General features: G+C 41.0%; 1 protein-coding gene across 2 annotated transcripts in view; it reads right to left on the bottom strand.

The window, feature by feature from the left end:
* Positions 1-8,371, bottom strand: part of rhbdd2 (rhomboid domain containing 2) — a 35,256-nt gene extending 26,885 nt beyond the window's left edge. For both annotated transcript variants that reach the window (XM_059972988.1, XM_059972989.1), the window contains exons 1-3: positions 7,994-8,371; positions 5,014-5,412; positions 1,240-1,396 (exon numbers count right to left, since the gene is read on the bottom strand). In XM_059972988.1, coding sequence (XP_059828971.1) covers positions 1,240-1,396; positions 5,014-5,412; positions 7,994-8,204 — 767 coding nt within the window. In that variant the 5' untranslated portion in view covers positions 8,205-8,371. The remainder of the gene's footprint in view (positions 1-1,239; positions 1,397-5,013; positions 5,413-7,993) is intronic.
* Between the last annotated feature and the right edge of the window lie 11,403 nt (positions 8,372-19,774).

The following is a 19,774-nucleotide window of genomic DNA, read 5'->3' as shown; positions in this document are numbered from 1 at the left end:
TCATATATTGAATTTTGGATTTGAAATCTATTCACATAGGTGAACAGTAGGGAGTTACCAGTCCCGCCTGCATCTCAGTATGCTTTCAAAGAGAACTCCTGTTAAGCATTAATTGGTGGATCATGAAGAGGCATTAAATAATTTGATTGGTGTATCTAAAATTCTGTCCAACAGCACCTCCATCATTGTGACCTTACCCAGAAAATAAGAACAGCTTGCAAAGAAAAATGCGAACTGTAAAGCTATAATGAAAATATACGGCTAAAAAAAAGATCACCAATTGTACAGACCACATGCAGAGAAATTTTTAATAAATACTATCTGGTATTAAGTTGGCTTCTACAAAAAAAAATAATGGGAATTTAGAAGTAAAAATGAATTAACTCGAATCTTCAAAATATTTTGAGTAAAATAATGATATTAACAAGACCCTGTGGAAGATCAACACTATTGTGGAAATGTATTAGGAAGATAAAGCTACACACACACAGAATGCTGGTTTGACACAGCAGGCCAGGCAGCATCTATAGAAAGAAACACTGTCGACGTTTCGGGCGGAGACCCTTCGTCAGGACTAACTGCTGTTTACTTCATTTGATAACATCTAAAACTTCATAAACATGTCCCCTCTGCAAATTTATCTCAAAAAGATTGGAAGGGGGTGGAGTGGATTCCTTGAATGTAACATTTCTTTTTCCACAGCAGTGAGCAGCTCAAGTGGGAGCCATGGGGAGCTATTTTCCAAAGGGGTGGTTAGAGCACTTTGTTCCAATGGTTTTTCATACAACATTTGACATTAAATGAACATTCCAACTTGAATACAACAGTAAGTAACTCCCCTTAAAGCTTAGCATTTTTTGAGAATATAATTTTAAAGTATATTTTTATCACTACACTAATGACAGTCCTCTGATGCTCATGTCAGTACATCAGTTTAGAGCAGAAAGATACCTACCTGTACTGCATATTTACCAAGTACAGCTTATGGTCAGGAACGGAATGCTTGGGGAAGGGCATTACACTACATTTGATCATGTGCAGGCACAATGTATCAGGCAATATCAGTATTAACTCTGCCTACACTTGCCCAGTAATCAAAACATCAACATTGACTGCTCATGACTACAGGAAGACCTACTGGAGCACATGGAAAGATATCCATGGAGGGAGCAATGAAAATGAAAAAGGAAGAAGCACTTTGATTTTTCCTAAAGTAACTTCAGCCAAAAGGATATTTACCTGTTTGTTGTCTCGACATGTCTCACTTCCCATAAGGCAGAATAAAATGTGATCCCTGGTAATTTCTTCAGATTGTTGAAAGGAAAGTACCTCTCCAAGGAAGCAGCAGTCAATTCATGCATATCCAAATATGGAAAATACTTTCGGCCATAAGCATCTAACAAAGTGGGCTTCATTAAGGTCAAATATGATTGTTCTGATTACACACGGTTTAAATTAATTCATTTCATCATAAAATAGTTAACCATTCCTACAAAGCTATACAAAAAGACTTGAAGTAAAGACTAACACGAAAGTATTATTTTGATAGCTTCAACATGAAGCTTGTAAGTATTGGTAAAAAGAACATAAGAATTACATTAAAATCCCAGTTGAAGTTCATCCAAGTAAGAGCTGGTAAGGGGCTTAGAAGACAGTTCCACACTGTACTGCTACTACAGAGAGTACAAAAGGCAAGATTTTGGTAATTTGGTGCACAAAGGGGTACTTTAATAGGAGTTAATTTAATAGGGACATGCAGGGCACCCAAAATCCACAGAATGAACACCCAGTGCTACATGACAACTCCTGGGTCTCTCAGTACCCTGGACAATCTTTGCTGCAAGAAACTGAGGAGATCAAGCTCTGACTGAGCAAAAACTGATGGATGCAGTCCGGATATAGTCTATCCAGAGGTGAATATTTTATGGACAGCTTGCAGCACAAGTGAGTACTGTAGCTACCAGAAAGTATTTTTTTTTTAAAAAGTGGCAGATATTTGAGTTCATGAGGATAATCAGTATTTGTTTCTGATGGAGCTCCTGGGGAGTGCAGCTGCTGCCAAAACCATCCTATCACTGGACACTGGACACTCAGCTGTACTGGTTTGCGGGAGAAAGGTCTAAAGACTGATTAAGTCTAAACTTTAGGAAGCAGATTTCTGCTGTCACATATACGGCTCCATGATGGTTGGGTTACTCCCCTTAGAGGTTGAATCAAGGAGCAAGTGACAACCACCACTGTTAGGAGCATACTGTGTACCTGTATTTCCAAAAACTCTGAGGGATATAAGGAAACAAAGCTGAAGACAAATTTATGACATGCATTAATTTCAGTAGGTAATTAACATGAAAGGATTTAAAATGCTCTCATATAAACTGAGATATAGTCAGTGTAAAAGATAAAAGACACAATTTACAAATGGTATGTTTTGGCCAATATGTAGTAATTCCAGATTTATTTCTAAGGAATGAAGCTGAGCTGGTGAAAGGAGCATTAATAGAAGAGCACTTCTGCAATAGTGACAATAATTTTGAAAAGTTAGGGCTGAGAATGAAGACAAAGTAAGAAAATAGGGTCTAAATTGGGATTAGGCCAATTTTTCCCCACAGAGAAGTGATAGCAAAAGTAGAACAGCTACTTTAAGGTAATTCAGTCTCAGAACATTTAGAAAGCATTCAGAAGCATTTAAGAAAGAAATTAAAAGGGTTTTGAGCAACATACCCCCACACAGGTAAGATGGAGTCCCCTGAATGACAAGGTTAAAAAACAAAGCTTAGATGAAGCACTGAGGACTCATTACTGCTGAAAGCCTGAAAGAGGAAAGAACGCAGAGAAGTAAAATTATAAAGGAAAATTAGGAAAATGGGAGTGATGCATAAGAGTATGGTTTATAATTATATTATCAGCAAAATAGAATAGGACACATGAGGGACCTTCAAAGTGATCTGGGCATGGAGGAAGGCATGTATAAAGGTCTTCAGGAATACTTGTGTGTCTCTCTTCACAAAAGATGGTGCTGGTATTGTAACAAATACAAACGTGAACTATAGACTGGGATAAACATTGTAAAAGAGTAAGCATTAGAGCTTATCATTCTCAAAACTGGATAAAAGTTAAACCAAAATGAAATATATCCCAAGCTGTTGAAAGAAGAAATTACAAAAGGCCTCTAGCTTTTCAAACCTCCACTTGTGATGCCAGAAAAATGAAGTATGTTAATATTATACCATTGTTTAAAATGAACAAATGGATTAAACAATCCAGGCCAGTTAATTCAACTTCAGCAGTGGCTAAATTATCGGAATCTAAGAGACAATTTAAAGCTTTGTTTAAAAAATAGGAAAAGATTAATCAGGAACAGCATGAATTTATTAAGGATCAACAACAAACAACCAATGAGTGCATTTTTGAGGATTATAATGAAGACTTTTGATCAGGGCAATGAATTTTGTGAAACCTACAATGATCATAGCACAATTTCTGACAAGGTCCCACATGACAAGACAGTCAAAAAATATAGAAGATCAAGATATCTAAAGGGAAGTGGTAAAATGGATCCAAAACTGTCTAAGCTGTAGAAAGCAAAGGGTCATGGCTACAGGTGATTATTATTATTAAAAAGATTGTTCCCATAGGCCTAGTACTTGATTGCTTATTTGTTATAACATTGATTTTGATGCAAATGTAGGGAACATGATAAAGAACTTTGCAGATTATACAAAAGTTGGCCCAATGGTTGACAGCCAGGATGGGAGTTTTACATACCATGAACTGTTGGTCTGAAATTAAGCAAATGTAAGCTCATCCAGAGAAGAGTGAAATAATTAACCTGAGAAAGTAAAACAAAGTAAAGGAATAGATATGCAATGTTTGGCTACTGAATGGCTTGAAGGAGCAAAGGATCTTGAAGAGTCACTTCACAGGTCCTTAAAGTTAGCAGGACAGATTAACTTTGCCATAGCCCATTTACCAACCTATGTTTGGATGGTAGGGTGGAGATATGTCTCTACCAAAGAAGATGCAAGGTATTCCTTCCTTCAGCTAGCCTGTAATTCACTCTTGGGTAAGATGTAGCATCCGCTTACCACCCCCCCCCCCCCAAATCAGGGTCACATGAAGCAACAGTAGCAAGTGGTGGATGGTTGTATGAGCAGCTGGTGCACATCATAAGTCCTGGTTATGTGACCACTGACACCAGGCAGACATTTCTTAAAAGCAACACACACAAAACGCTAGAGGAACTCAGCAGGCCAGGCAGTATCTATGGAAAAGAGTACAGTTGACATTTTGGGCCAAGACCCTTCATCAAGACTGGAGCAAAAAAAAACTGGAGAAAATCTCTTAAAAGTATTGACAATGGCTGGGTTCACCCGTCTTGTGAAGACACTGTCCAGGAAGCAATAGCAATAGCAGTTCTGTAGAAAAATTTGACAAGAACAATCGTGGGCATGGAAAGACCACAAACACCTCATTCATACAACGCAGCACATAACAAATGAATGATGATTCTATTGCTGATCTTGATTTCATAGGAAGCAGTTTAATAAAACAAAGAGAAATTTAACAGTGTCATGAATCAATGTGAAACTTTCAAAAAAGGTGTCAAGACACCTGAAAAAATATTAAACATCATTTGGGAACTAGAAGTGAGAAGGCTGCTGAAAGATAACTAATTTAGTGTCAGGGGGACAAAAACATAAGATCAGGCATGAAAGGTGCTTCCGAGCAGTAAATTGAGCTGCAATAATGACAAAGTTTCAATGCACAATGATAATACTAAGTACAGCATGGTAATAAATAACTCAGACATTTCACTATAAGTCTCCAGCTTCATTTCAGCTTTCCACTGTTTATCAAATCAGAAACAAGCAATTTTTTTTAACTTTATAGTTAGCTAGGATTTTCTTGACAACTCTAAAAGTAAACATTAAAAACACATAATTTTACCAAAATTCTATATTAGAACCAATTTTAAGGTCAACTTTTCAAAGCTTTGGAGAAAATAAAGGATACAAGCAACTCCTGCTGCAATTCCACAAATGTTACCCAAGATCGATGACTCCGGTATAAAAAGCGAAAGGATAAGTAAAACGAATGGGAGATAAATCACCTTGATTGTTGTTATAAACACAACAGATTTCATAGGGGACAGAACTACAGACATCCCCGCAAAGGCAAACACGACTACAGTGAATCCCTGAATTTCTTTTAGATTTTCCAGTCCAAAAAATATTGAACCAATAATGACATAGTTAATCCCAGAAAGAATTGTAAGTAGGAGTGTGAGGTAGGCAAATTTTACAGTTCCGATGTCCTTCTCCATGGCACCACCAAAATACCACAGCATGAGAATATTGCACACTAGTGCACTCATACTTCTGTGGATGAACACATAGCTGAGCACTTTGTACACTATAATTAAAAAAACACAACATTAGCATATGCAAACAAAATAATTTACACAACAGTTGATGGTAATAAATACTTCCATTTTCTCTACATTCCCAAACAAGAGCAATTACTTCACACAAACCTTCAATTTGGAAATGAACACTGGGGCATTCAGGTGAGGAATACCCACAAATACTATTTTTATGGACTTCAAAAGAGATTTTGATAAAGGCCCATGTGATAAATTGAAGGCCGAATTAGATTTCTCAGAACTTAAGACAAATTCTTAAAAGGCAAGATATTCTTATTTTGCAGCCAAATTTCTGTGCTTGAGTCAGAAGAATTTAAATTCAAGTAATAAATAAAATAAAAATAGGAAAGTAAATAAGATACTTGAGTAATGTTAACAATAAAACTGTTGGACTGCCATAAAACCACAAGCTGGTTCACTAATGTCCTTTACCTAAGCTACTATTTTCACCTGGTCTGTCCTATTTGACTGAAGAGCCACCAGTATGAATTCCTCCCCTAAAATTCAAGGACAGCAAGTGATGGACAATAAATGCTTTTATAAATTATGAACGTCATACAAAACCAAGCTGAGTGGCAGGACAATGCAAGTGGGAATGAAAAAGTACATTAATTAGCAAAGGGGTGGAGTGTATGGAGTATCTAGGGAGGGGTAGCACTTCTGGTGGGAGGGCCTGCCGTGCCCTTTTTATAGGACAGCTCATCCACCTTTGGTCCCCACCTGGTGCTCAGCTCTCACCCGTGGCTCCAAGTAGCTGTCGTATGTACTGTGGCCACATCCCAGTAAACCGTCTCGGCAGACGGGCCACCCCAAGTCAGGGTAGCCGATACGAGCAAACACAAGGAAATCTGCAGATGCTGGAAATTCAAACCACAACACACACAAAATGCTGGTGGAACACAGCAGGCCAGGCAGCATCTATGGGGAGAAGCGCTGTCAACATTTCGGGCTGAGACCCTTCGTCAGGACTAACCGAAAGGAAAGATAGTAAGAGATTTGAAAGTAGTGGGGGAGGGGGAAATGCGAAATGACAGGGAAGACCGGAGGGGGTGGGATGAAGCTAAGAGCTGGAAAGGTGATTGGCAAAAGTGATACAGAGCTGGAGAAGGGAAAGGATCATGGGACGGGAGGCCTCGGGAGAAAGAAAGGGGTGGGGGGAAGCTCCGGAGGGAGATGGAGAACAGGCAAACAACTAAATATGTCAGGGATGGGGTAAGAAGGGGAGGAGGGGCATTAACGGAAGTTAGAGAAGTCAATGTTCATGCCATCAGGTTGGAGGCTACCCAGCCGGTATATAAGGTGTTGTTCCTCCAATGTCTTTGACCCTCAGTGAAGTAGGGGATCTGCCTGTCCCAGTGTGTGAAGTCTGGCCATGGTGAATTGAGTGGAAGAGACCAATTAATAGCCCAACGGTCAAGAAGGCAGACCAGCAGGCGTGATGGACCACTAAGAGCACAACAAGGCACTTAGATGTCCTGGTCATCCACTGCAAGAGGTCTGTGCACAGAAAGTAATCAAAGCTTCCATGAAATGTTGCCCTTTAATCTAAAAACCTACAATAACAAATGTTAGAGGTCATGCTGTGGCTGTGCATTCCTGGCACAAATTGCTTTCAGTTCTATTGGCCACTCTTCAGAATACTTTAGTCTTGGACAGCAGGCAGGATTCACCAGGATAACATGGCTTAAATTTTGATGAGAGACTACAAAAACCATAAATCGGTTCTGTAATTAACTTCCCTTGATCTTATTAATTTATCTTCTTGCAGAGGATGGTGAATGTCTGGAATTCACTACCACAGAGGATTAGATCCAAGTGGATATTTAAAGAGGAAGTGGATAAATTTTGTAAGATCAGGGAGCTGAGGGCTACAGCGAATGAACATAATAACATAAACCTGGAGCTGATCAGCCATAACACTGAATGCTGGAGCAAGCTTGAGGGCCAAGTGGCCCACTGATATTTTCTTCTGTTATAAGTGAGAGCTGATAGTATTGAGGGAAACCCCTTCTTTTTTAGCTGAAAACTGGATTGGAAATGTGGTTCAAATGTTGAAGCCAGGCCTTTTAAACATGAGTGTAATGAGCCACAAACACAAGAAAGTCTGCCGATGTTGTCCATAGCAACACGCACAAAATGCGGGAGGAACTCAAGTCAAGCAGCATCCATATAAAAGAGCAAACAGTCGACGTTTTGGGCAGAGACCTTTCTTCAGGACTGAGAAGGGGGAAGATGCCCGAATAAAAAGGTGGGTTTGGAGCTGGAAGGAGTGTAGTTAAGAAGCATTTCCACACAAAAAGGATGGTAGCTGGAAAGTCTCTTCAGTAAATAGTACAGACCCCTTATCAAGCAATGTAACTACCCATTGAATAACATGCCTGAAAGAAATATAGTAATACTACTGGTTCTATCATCAGACTACACAGTTACCCAGGCCCACTGCCCAGGGAATCAGACCACCCAGCTGCCCAGCATCACTGTTATTGCCTTGGTCATCACATTACCCGGCTACTCAGGGAATCAGAACGGCCTTGGTCATCACACCACTCAGGTGCCGGTTACCGCACTTACCTTGTAAACGGCTCTGGAAGTTGCCTAGAGTAAAGGTGTGCTCGCCTAGTAACCTGTATCTGCAGGTGAGATAGAAGAGAATCCAACCGAGCAGAGCGGTGGAAACGGTAGAACAAGGCAACACGGGTATGAGCGACTTCACCGTGCGCACCAAGCTGGGCGGCTCGGTGCGGTTGCCGCCCAGCAGCTCCTGCTGCCTCCTCACAGCCATAGCAGCCCCGAGAGTAGGTGTCCTGGAATGACAGGCCTGGCTACAAAGAAGGACGCGAATTCTTAACTCTTCCGATGAGACGAACACAAGTCTCCCAGCGACATTTCCTAACTCAGCCTCAAACCTAACGGCGCCGCGGCCCACAGTGACGTGCGGTGCACAGTGCGCCTGCGCGTCACCATGGCAACTGGCCGTAGTTACACACCTGCGTACTGTTAGGCACAAATACAGTTTATACCCTCGTGGTGCCAAATCTGATTTTGTTCAACTTTAAACCGGATTATTACTTTTCAAAACATATTTCTGAGATTAAAAACAGAAAATGCTGGAAATGCTCAGTAGCTCATTTAGCATCTGCAAAGAGACTCAGAATTGTTTGCCTCTGAATCTATAGATGCCACATAACCTGAATTGAATTTTGAATTGACTTTATTACTTACATCCTTCGTATACATGAGTAAAAATCTTTACGTTACATCTCCGTCCAAATGTACAATTTATAGTAATTTATAAGTATGTACTACTTTTTATTAACCTACTGTGAATATTCTATATTTTTCTAAGATTTCCAAGATCTTAAGTTTTTAAAACATTTTAAAATTTTCTGTTAATTTCTGCTTATTTCTGGAGCTTTCAGTCGTCACTGGTTTACACAATGCTAGTGTAGCTTTTTGCCCTCTTATGTGTACGTTTCTATAATGTGCTGGTATATTTAGGATCGAGAGATTACATGGTGTAGGAACTCGTTATATGATGAATCTTCTTTTTATGTTTGGGCCTGCTATCCAATTAGTCCACTTCCTATTCTTTTGCCAAATAATTGCAATAGTATCTTCTTCAATATACCTTATTCCTTTTTGACAATTTGCATTAAATAATTTCCCTCTACTTTTCCACACTGTACACTCATTAATATAATCCATTCTGCAAAAACAAACACTGTCTATTGTTTCATTTTTAATGTTTTCTGAACTCTGACCATAACAAGGTTGCTGGTCCTCCCACTTGTTCTATGTGTGTACAAGCGGACGCTAAAGAACAAGGCACCAGAGATTAGGACAACAAAGAGGTGGTCATAGGAGACAGAGAAGTGTCTACAGGATTGCTTCAAGTCAGTGGACTGGACTCTGTTCAAGGATTCATTTGCACATAAGTAACATTTCAAAGAAGGCAGCACCTCTACTTTCTTAGAAGTTTGCACAGATTCGGCATGTCATCTAAAACTTTGACGAACTTCTCTAGATGCACAGTGGAAAGTATCCTGTCTCTTTACATCACAGCCTGGTATGGAAACACAAATGCCCAAGAATGGAAATTCCTAAAAAAAAGTGATGGACACAGCCCAGTTCAACACAGGAGATGTCCTCCACACCATTGAGTTCATCTACAAAGAGTGCTGCCACAAAAAGGCAACATCCATCATCAAAGACCTTCACCATGCAGCCCAGAGTCTTCTTGCTGTTAACTTCAGGAAGGAAGTACAGGAGCCTTAGGTCCAATACTAACATTCAGAAACAGTTATTACCCTTCAACTATCAGGCTTCTGAACCAGAACAGACAACTTCACTTACCACAACACTGAACACAATCTACAGCAGTCTTTCTCAACCTTTTTGCCCTGGAGGAACCCTTGAAATAATTTTCAGGTCTCAGAGAACCCCTGCGTAAAAATTATTTAATCTATAGCTCAAGATATGTTAGCATGATCAGTAGACTATAGATATAATAATCCAAAAATAATTGTCTGTGTTCTTTTGAGTAGAGAATGAATTCTTAGCCAACATTTGATAAAAACAGGTAAGCTTATCTTTCTTCCTCTTTCATAAATTTTAAAAACATAACAACTGTCTGTTAAAAACTGGTTTAAGCCAAAATGTGATCTAATTTTTCTAAAGGTAGGCTGTAAATTGATTTTGATTAATGCTAATTACAACAGGAGAATTTATTTTCAATGTTCAAATAGTGTGGTGTGATAACATCAGAATTTTCTTTTTTTACAAGAGAAACGAGACCTCTCATGACCATTGATGAGAAACCATCACTACAGATTCCAACACAATTCTTTCAAAACAGACCTTTTGTTTCCGGATATGAAGATCAAACATTAAAGATATCTTAACCTTTGCTTGTTTTTGCAACAGAAAAAGCTTTCTTGAATTTCACCATGATTTACAAATCTTACAAATGCTACTGTGGTAAACTATGTATACCTGTCTGGACACGCCCCTCTGCTGACTGCTCCTGTGGCTCCTCCCACAGACCCCTGTATAAAGGCAATTGGGGCACTGGTCCTCCCTCAGTCTTTGACATGGTCGTGCTCCCTTTTCGCTGTTAATAAAATTGATGCACCATCAATAACTCTAAGAGACCGGAAGTGAACGATAGGCTCAGTCACTTGAGCTACAACATGACATTTATTGGTGAAGTCAACACGTACAAAAGCTGGATGAACTCAGCAGGTCAGGCAGCATCCGTTGAAATGAACAGTCAACGTTTCGGGCCGAGACGTTTCAGGATGCTGCCTGACCTGCTGAGTTCATCCAGCTTTTGCACGTGTTGATTTGACCACAGCATCTGCAGCATACTTTGTGTTTGTTTATTGATGAAATCTGTTGACTCATCAACCTGGATAGAGAATCTGTTGTTTTCAGTTTATCACACAAAACCTCTTCAGCATCATGTGACATGTTATCAATATGTTGACTTATTGTACTGTTAGAATGAAACGTTTTCAATTTCTTGTATTGCATCTTGTCCTACCATTTTACCCACTATAATTTTCACCCACTATTAGGTTCTCAAACACTGTGTGACTGTCCCTTTTTTGGGGAAATAAGTTCTGCCATTAAATAACTTGCTTCCTGATATTTTTAATGACTGTGACTTTATTAACAAAAGCTTTACTCAGTTTGTTCTAAGATTCCAATAGTCTTTCAAAATGATCAGAACTTTTACATGCCATATAGCTGTGATTTGTAGTTATTTGTAGTTGTCTTTTCAATTTAGCTGGAGCTTTTGCTACATTTGAAAGTTATTTGTCACAGACTAGGCACAATGGATAAGGCCAACTTGAATCACTAGACCACATAGTTGGGCGAGTCTATCCAATGTTTGGAAATCACACTTCATGCTCCTTATCAGTCTACCATCCTCCTCTCTGTGCAATTCAGCTCTCACCAATTATCAGCCTACCGTCCTCCCCTCCACTCACCAATTATCAATGGCCTCCCCAATCTCGCAACACAAACAAAGAATGGACTCAACCAAATAAACATGGTCCTACTGTGCACTGCCATACTGGAGTGAGAGACCTCTAACAAGGTTGCTAATGGGGCTGCTCAGTCACTGCCCACAACTGCAAATGCCAGCATCACGTGTCGCATTGTTCAAAAGATGATGTTATTTTATTATTATCTTTCGCAACCCCCCTCCAACCTCTTGCGGAACCCCAGATGAGAAACCCCGATCTGCAGACTCACTTTCAAGGACCCTTCAACTCAAGGCTCTGTATTTATTTATTTGTTGTTTGTTTATTTATTGTATTTGTACAGTTTGTCTTGTTTACACATTGGTGGCTTGTCAGTCTTTGTGTGTAGTTTTTCATTGATTCTATTGTCTTTGTTTTACTGTGAATGCCTGCAAGAAAAGGAATGTCAGAATAGTATCTGGTGATATATACATAATTTGATAATAAATTTAAGTTGAATTTTGAACTTTGTAGCTCTGAATCCCCAGGTAATTCATTTGTTAGTTTCATATTTAAATCCTGGAATTAGAAGTTTTTTTATACTGATAAATACTGAAGAATAAATTGTAGACTTCAGGAAGGAGAGGTTGAGGGAACATGCACCAGTCCTCATTGAGGAGTCAGCAGTGGAAAGGGTGAGCAGATCCAAGTTCCTGGGCATTGACATCTCAGAGGATCTCTCTGGTATAATGAGGACAAGGTGGTGGCTAAACTTCATTAAAGTTTGAGGAGATTTTATGTGACACCAGAGACTCTAGTAAATTTCAACAGCAGAGAGAATTCTGGCTGGCTGGTTGCACCACTGTCTGGTATATCGGTTCTATTACAAAAGATCATAAAAAGGCTTCAGGGGGTTGTAGACTCAGCCACTACCATCACGGGCACAAACCTCCCCATTGTCCAGGGCATCTTCAAAGCGTGATGCCTCAAGCAGGCGGCATTCATCATGAAGGGGACTCACTATCCAGGACCTGCCCTTTTCTCATCAGGGAGGAGATAGAGGAGCCTGAAGACCCACATTCAATGCTTCAGGAACAGCTTTTTCCCCCTCTGCCATCAGATTTCTGAATAATCCATGAACTCACGAACACTATCTTGCTTACTCATTTTTTATAGTAACTAATGCAATTTGTTGTTGTTACTGTACTGATGCCACAAAACAACAAATTCCACAACCTAGATCAGCCTAAATCTGATTCTGATTCTGATTCTAATGAAAAACTAAAGAGAAGATTTTTTTTTTGAATTGTGGTTTGGAGAACTTACTCTCTATCAGCAGAGTTTCAATTCAACAAGGAAGGATTGTTGATACTGCATTCAGCAGCAACAAACAATCCACTGGAGGAACTCTGCAATTTGAGCAGCATCTGAGGTGGAGAAGAGAAGTGTCGATGTTTCCAGTTGAAATTTTGCAGCAGAATTAAAAGCAGAGTGGGGAGATAGCCAGTATAAAAGTAGAAGGGAGAAGTGAGACCAAGGACAGAGAGGACTGGTGAATTGAGGGGGGTTGAAGGATGAGGGGCAGCTCAAGCCTGGCAGGGGAGTAGGTGAGGGTGTAGTTGATAGACATAGATGAGTGACAGATGAAGGCTGATGAAGAAAAGAGGAAGATGGAGCGGAGGAGGAGAGGAGAAGGTGAACGTGGAGACAACTGCTGGTAAAGATTTGCTGGATCTGGCTCCAGAGAACAGGTGGATGGCTAGAGCAGGTAGCAGTGAAGGAACAATCAGATAACAGTGATTGTTGAAGTCACCAGTTGTATGTCAGAAATTCAACTGTGTCTGGGGGCAGAATCAGAATCAGATTTAATATCACCGTCGTATGTTGTGAAATTTGTTGTTTTGTGGCAGCAATACATTGCAAAACATTAAAAATGCTATAAATTACATATGTAGTGCAATAGTGTCATGTAGTGGGTTCTTTGTCCATTCAGAAATCCAATGGTGGAGGGGGAAGCTGTTCCTAAAATGTTGAGTCTGTGTCTTCATGCTGCTGTACCTCCTCCTTGATGGTAGCAATGAGAAGAGGGCATGTCTGAGGTTACAGGGGAACTTAAGGGTGAGCAGCCAGAAGTCGTGGTACATAATGGGACCAACGACATATGAGGGGTGATTGATAATTCCGTGGCCTACGGCAGAAGGAGTCAATTTTAGAAAACCTAGCACATTTATTTTACAACATAGTCCCCTCCTACATTTACACACGTAGTCCAGCGGTCGTGGAGCATACAGATCTTGGATCTCCAGAAAGTGTCTACAGCAGGGGTGATTGATAAATTTGTGGCCTAGTGTAGAAGGAGATGGGTTACACAGCTCTCATTAAATGCACATGCAGTTCAACTCTTCGAGTGTTATGCAGAAAGTTTGAAATTAATAACTCATCCCCTTCTACCTTAGGCCACGAACTTATCAATCACCCCTCTGTGGACACTTTCTGGAGTCCCGTATGCTCCACAACTGCTGGACTAAGTGTGTAAATGTAGGAGGGGACTATGTTGAAAAATAAATGTGCTAGGTTTTCTAAAACTGACTCCTACCTTAGGCCACAAACTTATCAATCACCCCTTGTAGGTAGAAAAATGAAGGTAGTCCTGAAAACAGAATACGGGGAGTTAGGAAGGAAGTTGAGAAGCAGGACCTCAAGGGTAGCAATCTCGGGATTACTGCTTGTGCCGCGTGACGGTGAAGATAGAAATAGAATGAGGTGGTGGATAAATGTGTAGCTGAAGAATTGGAGCAGGGATTCAGATTTCTGGATCATTGGGACTTCTTCTGGGACTGGTGTGACCTGCATTAAAAAGACCGGTTGCACTTGAATCCGAGGTGGACCAATATCCTTGCGGGCAGGTTTGCTAGAACTGTTAGGAGTGGCTTAAACTAATATGGCAGGGGATTGAAACCATATCATAGAGCTGAGGTTGCGCCAACAGGTCTACAAGTAGATGATGTAATATGAATGTAAAGAAGGACAAGCCAATGTTTGGGTACAACTGCAGACAGAGAGAAGAAATAAGTCGTACCATAGAGGCAAAATTCATAAGGGCGAAGAATGCAGGACGGAAGGTAAATTTGTGTAGCATTTGGAATAAGGTGGACAAACTTCTGGCACAATTAGAGGACCTACCGAAGGGTCTCAGCCTGAAAAGTCGACTGTACGTTTTTCCATAGATGCTGCCAGGCCTGCTGAGTTCCTCCAGCATCTTGTGTGTGTTGCCTGGATTTCCAGCAACTGCAGATTTTTTCTTGTTTGTGAAAGTGAGTGGGAAGTTGGATGATTGGGAAGGTTTTAAAATACAACAAAAGGCAACTAAAAAGTTCAAAGAAGGGAAAAGATTAAATATGAGGGCAAATTAGCTGAAAGATTTTTCAGTTATATAAAGAATAAAGGGAAGATGAGAGTTGATATTGGACCACTACAAAATTATGTTGGTGAGGTAGTAATGTGGGACAAAGAAATGGTTGATGAGCTTAATGGGTACTTTGCTTCAGACTTTACTGTGGAAGACACTAGCTATATGCCAGAGGCCCATGAGTGTCAGGGTGCACGAGTGAGTGCCATTGCTATTACAAAGGAAAAATTGCTAGGCAAACTGAAAGAGCTTAAGTAAGTCACCTGGACCAGATGGTCTGCATCCCAGAGTCTTGAAAGAGGTTGCTGAAGAGATAATGGATGCATTGGTAATGACCATTCAAGATCATTGATTCTGGCATGGTCCCAAAGGACTGGGAAACTGCAGATGTCACTCCCCTCTTTAAGAAGTGAGGAAGACAAAAGAGAGAAAATTATAGGCCAGTTAGCCTAACCCTAGTGGGTGGTTAAGTGTTGGAGTGTATTATTAAGGATGAGGTTTAGGGATACTTGGAAACTGATGAGTCAAAGTCAACATGGTTTCTGTAAAGAGAATCTCGCCTGACAAATCTGTTGGAGTTCTTCAAAGAAGTAAGAAGCAGGGTGAACAAAGGAGAGGCAGTGGATGTCATTTACTTAAGTTTTCAGAAGAAATTTTCATAAAATCTTATCGTATTACAATAGACAATAGGTGCAGAAGTAGACCCGGCCCCTCGAGCCTGCACCGCCATTTTGAGATCATGGCTGATTAATTACCATCAATACCCGGTTCCTGCCTTGTCACCATATCCCTTGATTCCCCTATCCATAAGATACCTATCTAGCTCCTTCTTGAAAGCATTTAGAGAATCGGCCTCCACTACCTTCCGAGGCAGTGCATTCCAGACCCCCACAACTCTCTGGGAGAAGAAGTTTTTCCTTAACTCTGTCCTAAATGGCCTACCCCTTATTCTTAAACCATGCCCTCTGATACTGGATTCTCCCAGCATCTGGAACATATTTCCTGCCTCTATCTTGTCCAATCCCTTAATAATCTTATATGTTTCAATCAGATCCCCTCTCAATCTCCTTAATTCCAGAGTGTACAAGCCCAGTCTCTCTAACCTCTCTGCATAAGACAGTCCAGACGTCCCAGGAATTAACCTCGTGAATCTATGCTGCACTTCCTCTACAGCCAGGATGTCCTTCCTTAACCCTGGAGACCAAAACTGTACACAATACTCCAGGTGTGGTCTCACCAGGGCTCTGTACAAATGCAAGAGGATTTCCTTGCTCTTGTACTCAATTCCCTTTGTAATAAAGGCCAACATTCCATTAGCCTTCTTCACTGCCTGCTGCACTTGCTCATTCACCTTCAGTGACTGATGAACAAGGACTCCGAGATCTCTTTGTATTTCTCCCTTACCCAACCCTACACCGTTCAGATAATAATCTGCCTTCCTGTTCTTAATCCCAAAGAAATAAACGGAAAATATACTGACATGGATAAAGGAATGGCAGCATATGGGAATGAAGGGGGCCTTTTCTGGTTAGCTGCCAGTGACCAGAGGTGTTGCTCAGGGGTCAGTATTGGGACAGCTACTTTTCACATTGTTTGTCAATGATTTAGATAGTGGAATTGATTGCTTTGTCCTAAAGTTTGCAGATGATAGGAAGGTAGGTGAAGTTGTAAGTACTGCTGAGGAAGCAATGCAATTGCAGCAGGACTTGGACAAAGTGGAAGACTGGGCAAAAAGTGGCAGATGAATACAGTGTTAGAAATTTTCTCCCCATTTAAATAATAGTCTGCACTATTGCTCCCTTTACCAAAATGCATTATCATACATTTCCTAACATGTATGATAATGCATTTTGGCAAAAGAAACAATAGTGCAGACTATTTTCTAAATGGGGAGAAAATTCAAATATCAAAGGTGCAAAAGGACTTAGGAGTCCTTGCGCAAGACTTCTAGAAGGTTAATTCACAGGTTGAGTCTATGGTAAAGAAGGCAAATACAATGTTGGCATTTATTTCAAGAGGAATAAAATACAAAAACAAGGAGATAATGCTGAAGCTTTATTAGACACTAGTCCACTTGGAGTATTGTAAACAGTTTGGGCCCCTTATCTCAGAAAGGATGTATTGTCATTGGAGAGAGTCCAGAGGAAGTTCACAAGAATGATTCTGGGAATGAAGGGGTTAACATATGAGAAACGTTTGGCAGCTTTGGACCTGTACTCACTGGAATTTAGAAGAATGCGTGAGGATCTCATTGAAATCTGCTGAATGTTGAAAGGACTAAACAAGGTGAATGCGGAAAGGATATTTCCTCTGGTTGTGTATCCAGAACTACAGGTCACAGCTTCAAAATTGTGGGGTGACCTTTTAGAACAGAAGTAAGGAGGATTTTTTTTAGCCAAAGGGTGGTGAATCTGCGGAATGCTGTTGAGGCCAAGTCCGTGGGTATATTCAAAGCTGAAGTTAATAGATTCCTGACCGGTTGGGGCATCAAGGGATATGGTGAGGGGGCAGGTGTATGGGGTTGAATGGGATCCAAGATCAGCCATGATGAAATGGTGGAGTGGACTTGATGACCTGAATGGCCTAATTCTGCTCCTATGTCTTATGGTTTTAAAGATGTCTGCCATCTTTTTGAGGCATTGTCTTTGAAAATGTCCTCAACGCTGGGGAGGCTAATGCCCGTGATGGAGCTGCCTGAATTTGCAACTTCCTGTCGACCTTTTCGATCCTGAGGAGCAGCCTCTTCATACCAGATGGTGAAGTGACCAGCTAGAAATATAGCCCCTGTCATGCCTTCTTTGTGATTGCATCAGTATGTTGGGCTCAGGATAGATCTTCAGAGAGGTTGACATCTAGGAACTTGAAAATGCTCACCCTTTCCATTGCTGATCACTTGATGAGGCCTGATGTGTGCTTCCTCAACTTCCCCTTCCTGAATCCTTGGTCTTACTGACAATGAGTGTAAGGCTGTTGTGGTGACACCACTCAACCAGCTGATCCATCTTACTCCTGTCTGCCTCCCCATCACCATCTGCTAACAATAGTTGTGTCATTGGCAATTTTAGAGATGGTGTTTCAGCTGCGTCTAGCCCGGGGGTCGGCAACCTGCGGCTCCCGAGCCATTTGTGGCTCTTTCACCTCTGTGCTGCGGCTCCCTGTGGCTTTGGGAAATAATTGGTCAGTATTTAATTAAAATGTATTTTATGTTAGTTTGTTAGCTTTTGAAATGTAATTCTAAATTTGAAGATTATGGTGATCTTGTACAATCTAAGTGTGGCGACACATTTCCTCACAATTAGCCAGCATTCCGGCTAAGGGAGATAGCCTACGGGGGTTTGTGAGTACGCGTCTTTTGCAGCATCTGCGTCCATGGGGGCTGGGTTGAGGGAGGCTTAAAAGCAAGGCTGTTTAATTCGAATAAAGTTATTCGACTGCAGTTTACTGACTGCGTGAGCACACCGCTACAACGTGTTTTTATCGCTATTAATATACGTCACCACTGCCAATGCCTGACACCCGCCAGTGCGCGATTTCTTTAATTTTTCGATCCAAGGTAAGCCAACTATGGAGAATTCTAAAAAAAGAAAAGTGACTGAAGAAAACAGAACGTTTAATGATACGTGGACAGATTCATTTGCTTTCACTGTTGACGAGACTGGTTTACCGGTATGCTTAATATGCAATGAGAAACTAGCAAACAACAAAAAGTCAAATGTCGCAAGGCATTTCCAGAATAAACACGCAGCCTTTGCTCAAAAATATCCGGATGGAGATGAGAGAAAAAAAGCCGTTTCGGAACTGATGCGGAAGGTTGATCTGAGCAAAAATCATTTCCAGAAATGGATGAAGTCTGGAAAATCAACGACATACGCCAGTTATATTGCCGCTCAGGAAATAGTCAGGCACGGGAAGCAGTTTACAGATGGTGAATATATAAAAGAATCTTTCATTAAGATTTCAGAACATCTATTCACGGACTTTAAAAACAAGAGTGAAATTGTGCAGAAAATCAGGGATATGCCCCTCTCTGCAAAGACTGTCAAAGACAAAACCATAAAAATGGCAGAAGACATCACAAGACAGCAAATTAAAGACATCAATTCAGCTGTGGCCTACTCGATTGCCTGTGACGAGTCTAAAGACAAAGGTGATATTGAACAAATAGCGTTGTTCTGCCGGTATGTAAACTCTGCCGGGCCACAGGAAGAACTGATTGAGTTGATACCTCTAAAAGACCAAACACGGGGGGAGGACATCTGTGAGGCTGTCTTGAATTGTTTAAGAGCCAAAGGAATAAAGACCACCCATCTGGTGTCAGTAGCTACTGATGGGGGCACCGAATATGACGGGAACGCACAAGGGAATTGTGGCTTTACTGCAGAAGTCGCTGGACAGAAAGCTGCTGACTTTTCACTGCATCTTGCACCAAGAGGCACTGTGCGCTCAAACATTTCCTCCGGAATGCACAGAAGTAATGGATGTTATCATTCAGATTGTCAATAAAATAATGGCAAAAAGTTTAAATCACCGTCAATTCCGTTTGTTACTGGACGAGCTGGAAATTGCATATTCTGATCTCCTGCTGCACAACAAAGTCTGATGGTTGTCCAGGGGGGAGGTGCTGAAGCGCTTTGTCGCGTGTCTGGAAGAAGTGAAAACTTTCCTGGGCAGCAAAGGGCTCAACTTTCCTGAGCTGGAACAGCCAGAGTGGCTGGAAAAGCTACACTTCATGGTAGACATGACAGCGCACCTGAACACGCTGAACACAGCTCTTCAACGGGGTAAGGATGTACAGCCCTGCACATGTTGGAGGATGTTTTGGCATTTGAGCGCAAGTTGACGTTGCTTGCCAGAGATTTACAGAAAGGCACATTGTCTCACTTCCCCAATTTGAGAGAGTTCAAACAAGGTCACGACATGATAAATTCGGAGTATTTACATTTTGCAATCATCGCAATGCAAACATCGTTTGGG

The sequence above is a fragment of the Hypanus sabinus genome, chromosome 6 (assembly GCF_030144855.1).
Source record: "Hypanus sabinus isolate sHypSab1 chromosome 6, sHypSab1.hap1, whole genome shotgun sequence".
NCBI classification, from domain to species: Eukaryota; Metazoa; Chordata; class Chondrichthyes; order Myliobatiformes; family Dasyatidae; genus Hypanus; species Hypanus sabinus.
The sequence above is the reverse complement of the archived record's forward strand: the minus strand, read 5'-3'. Positions and strand labels throughout refer to the sequence as shown.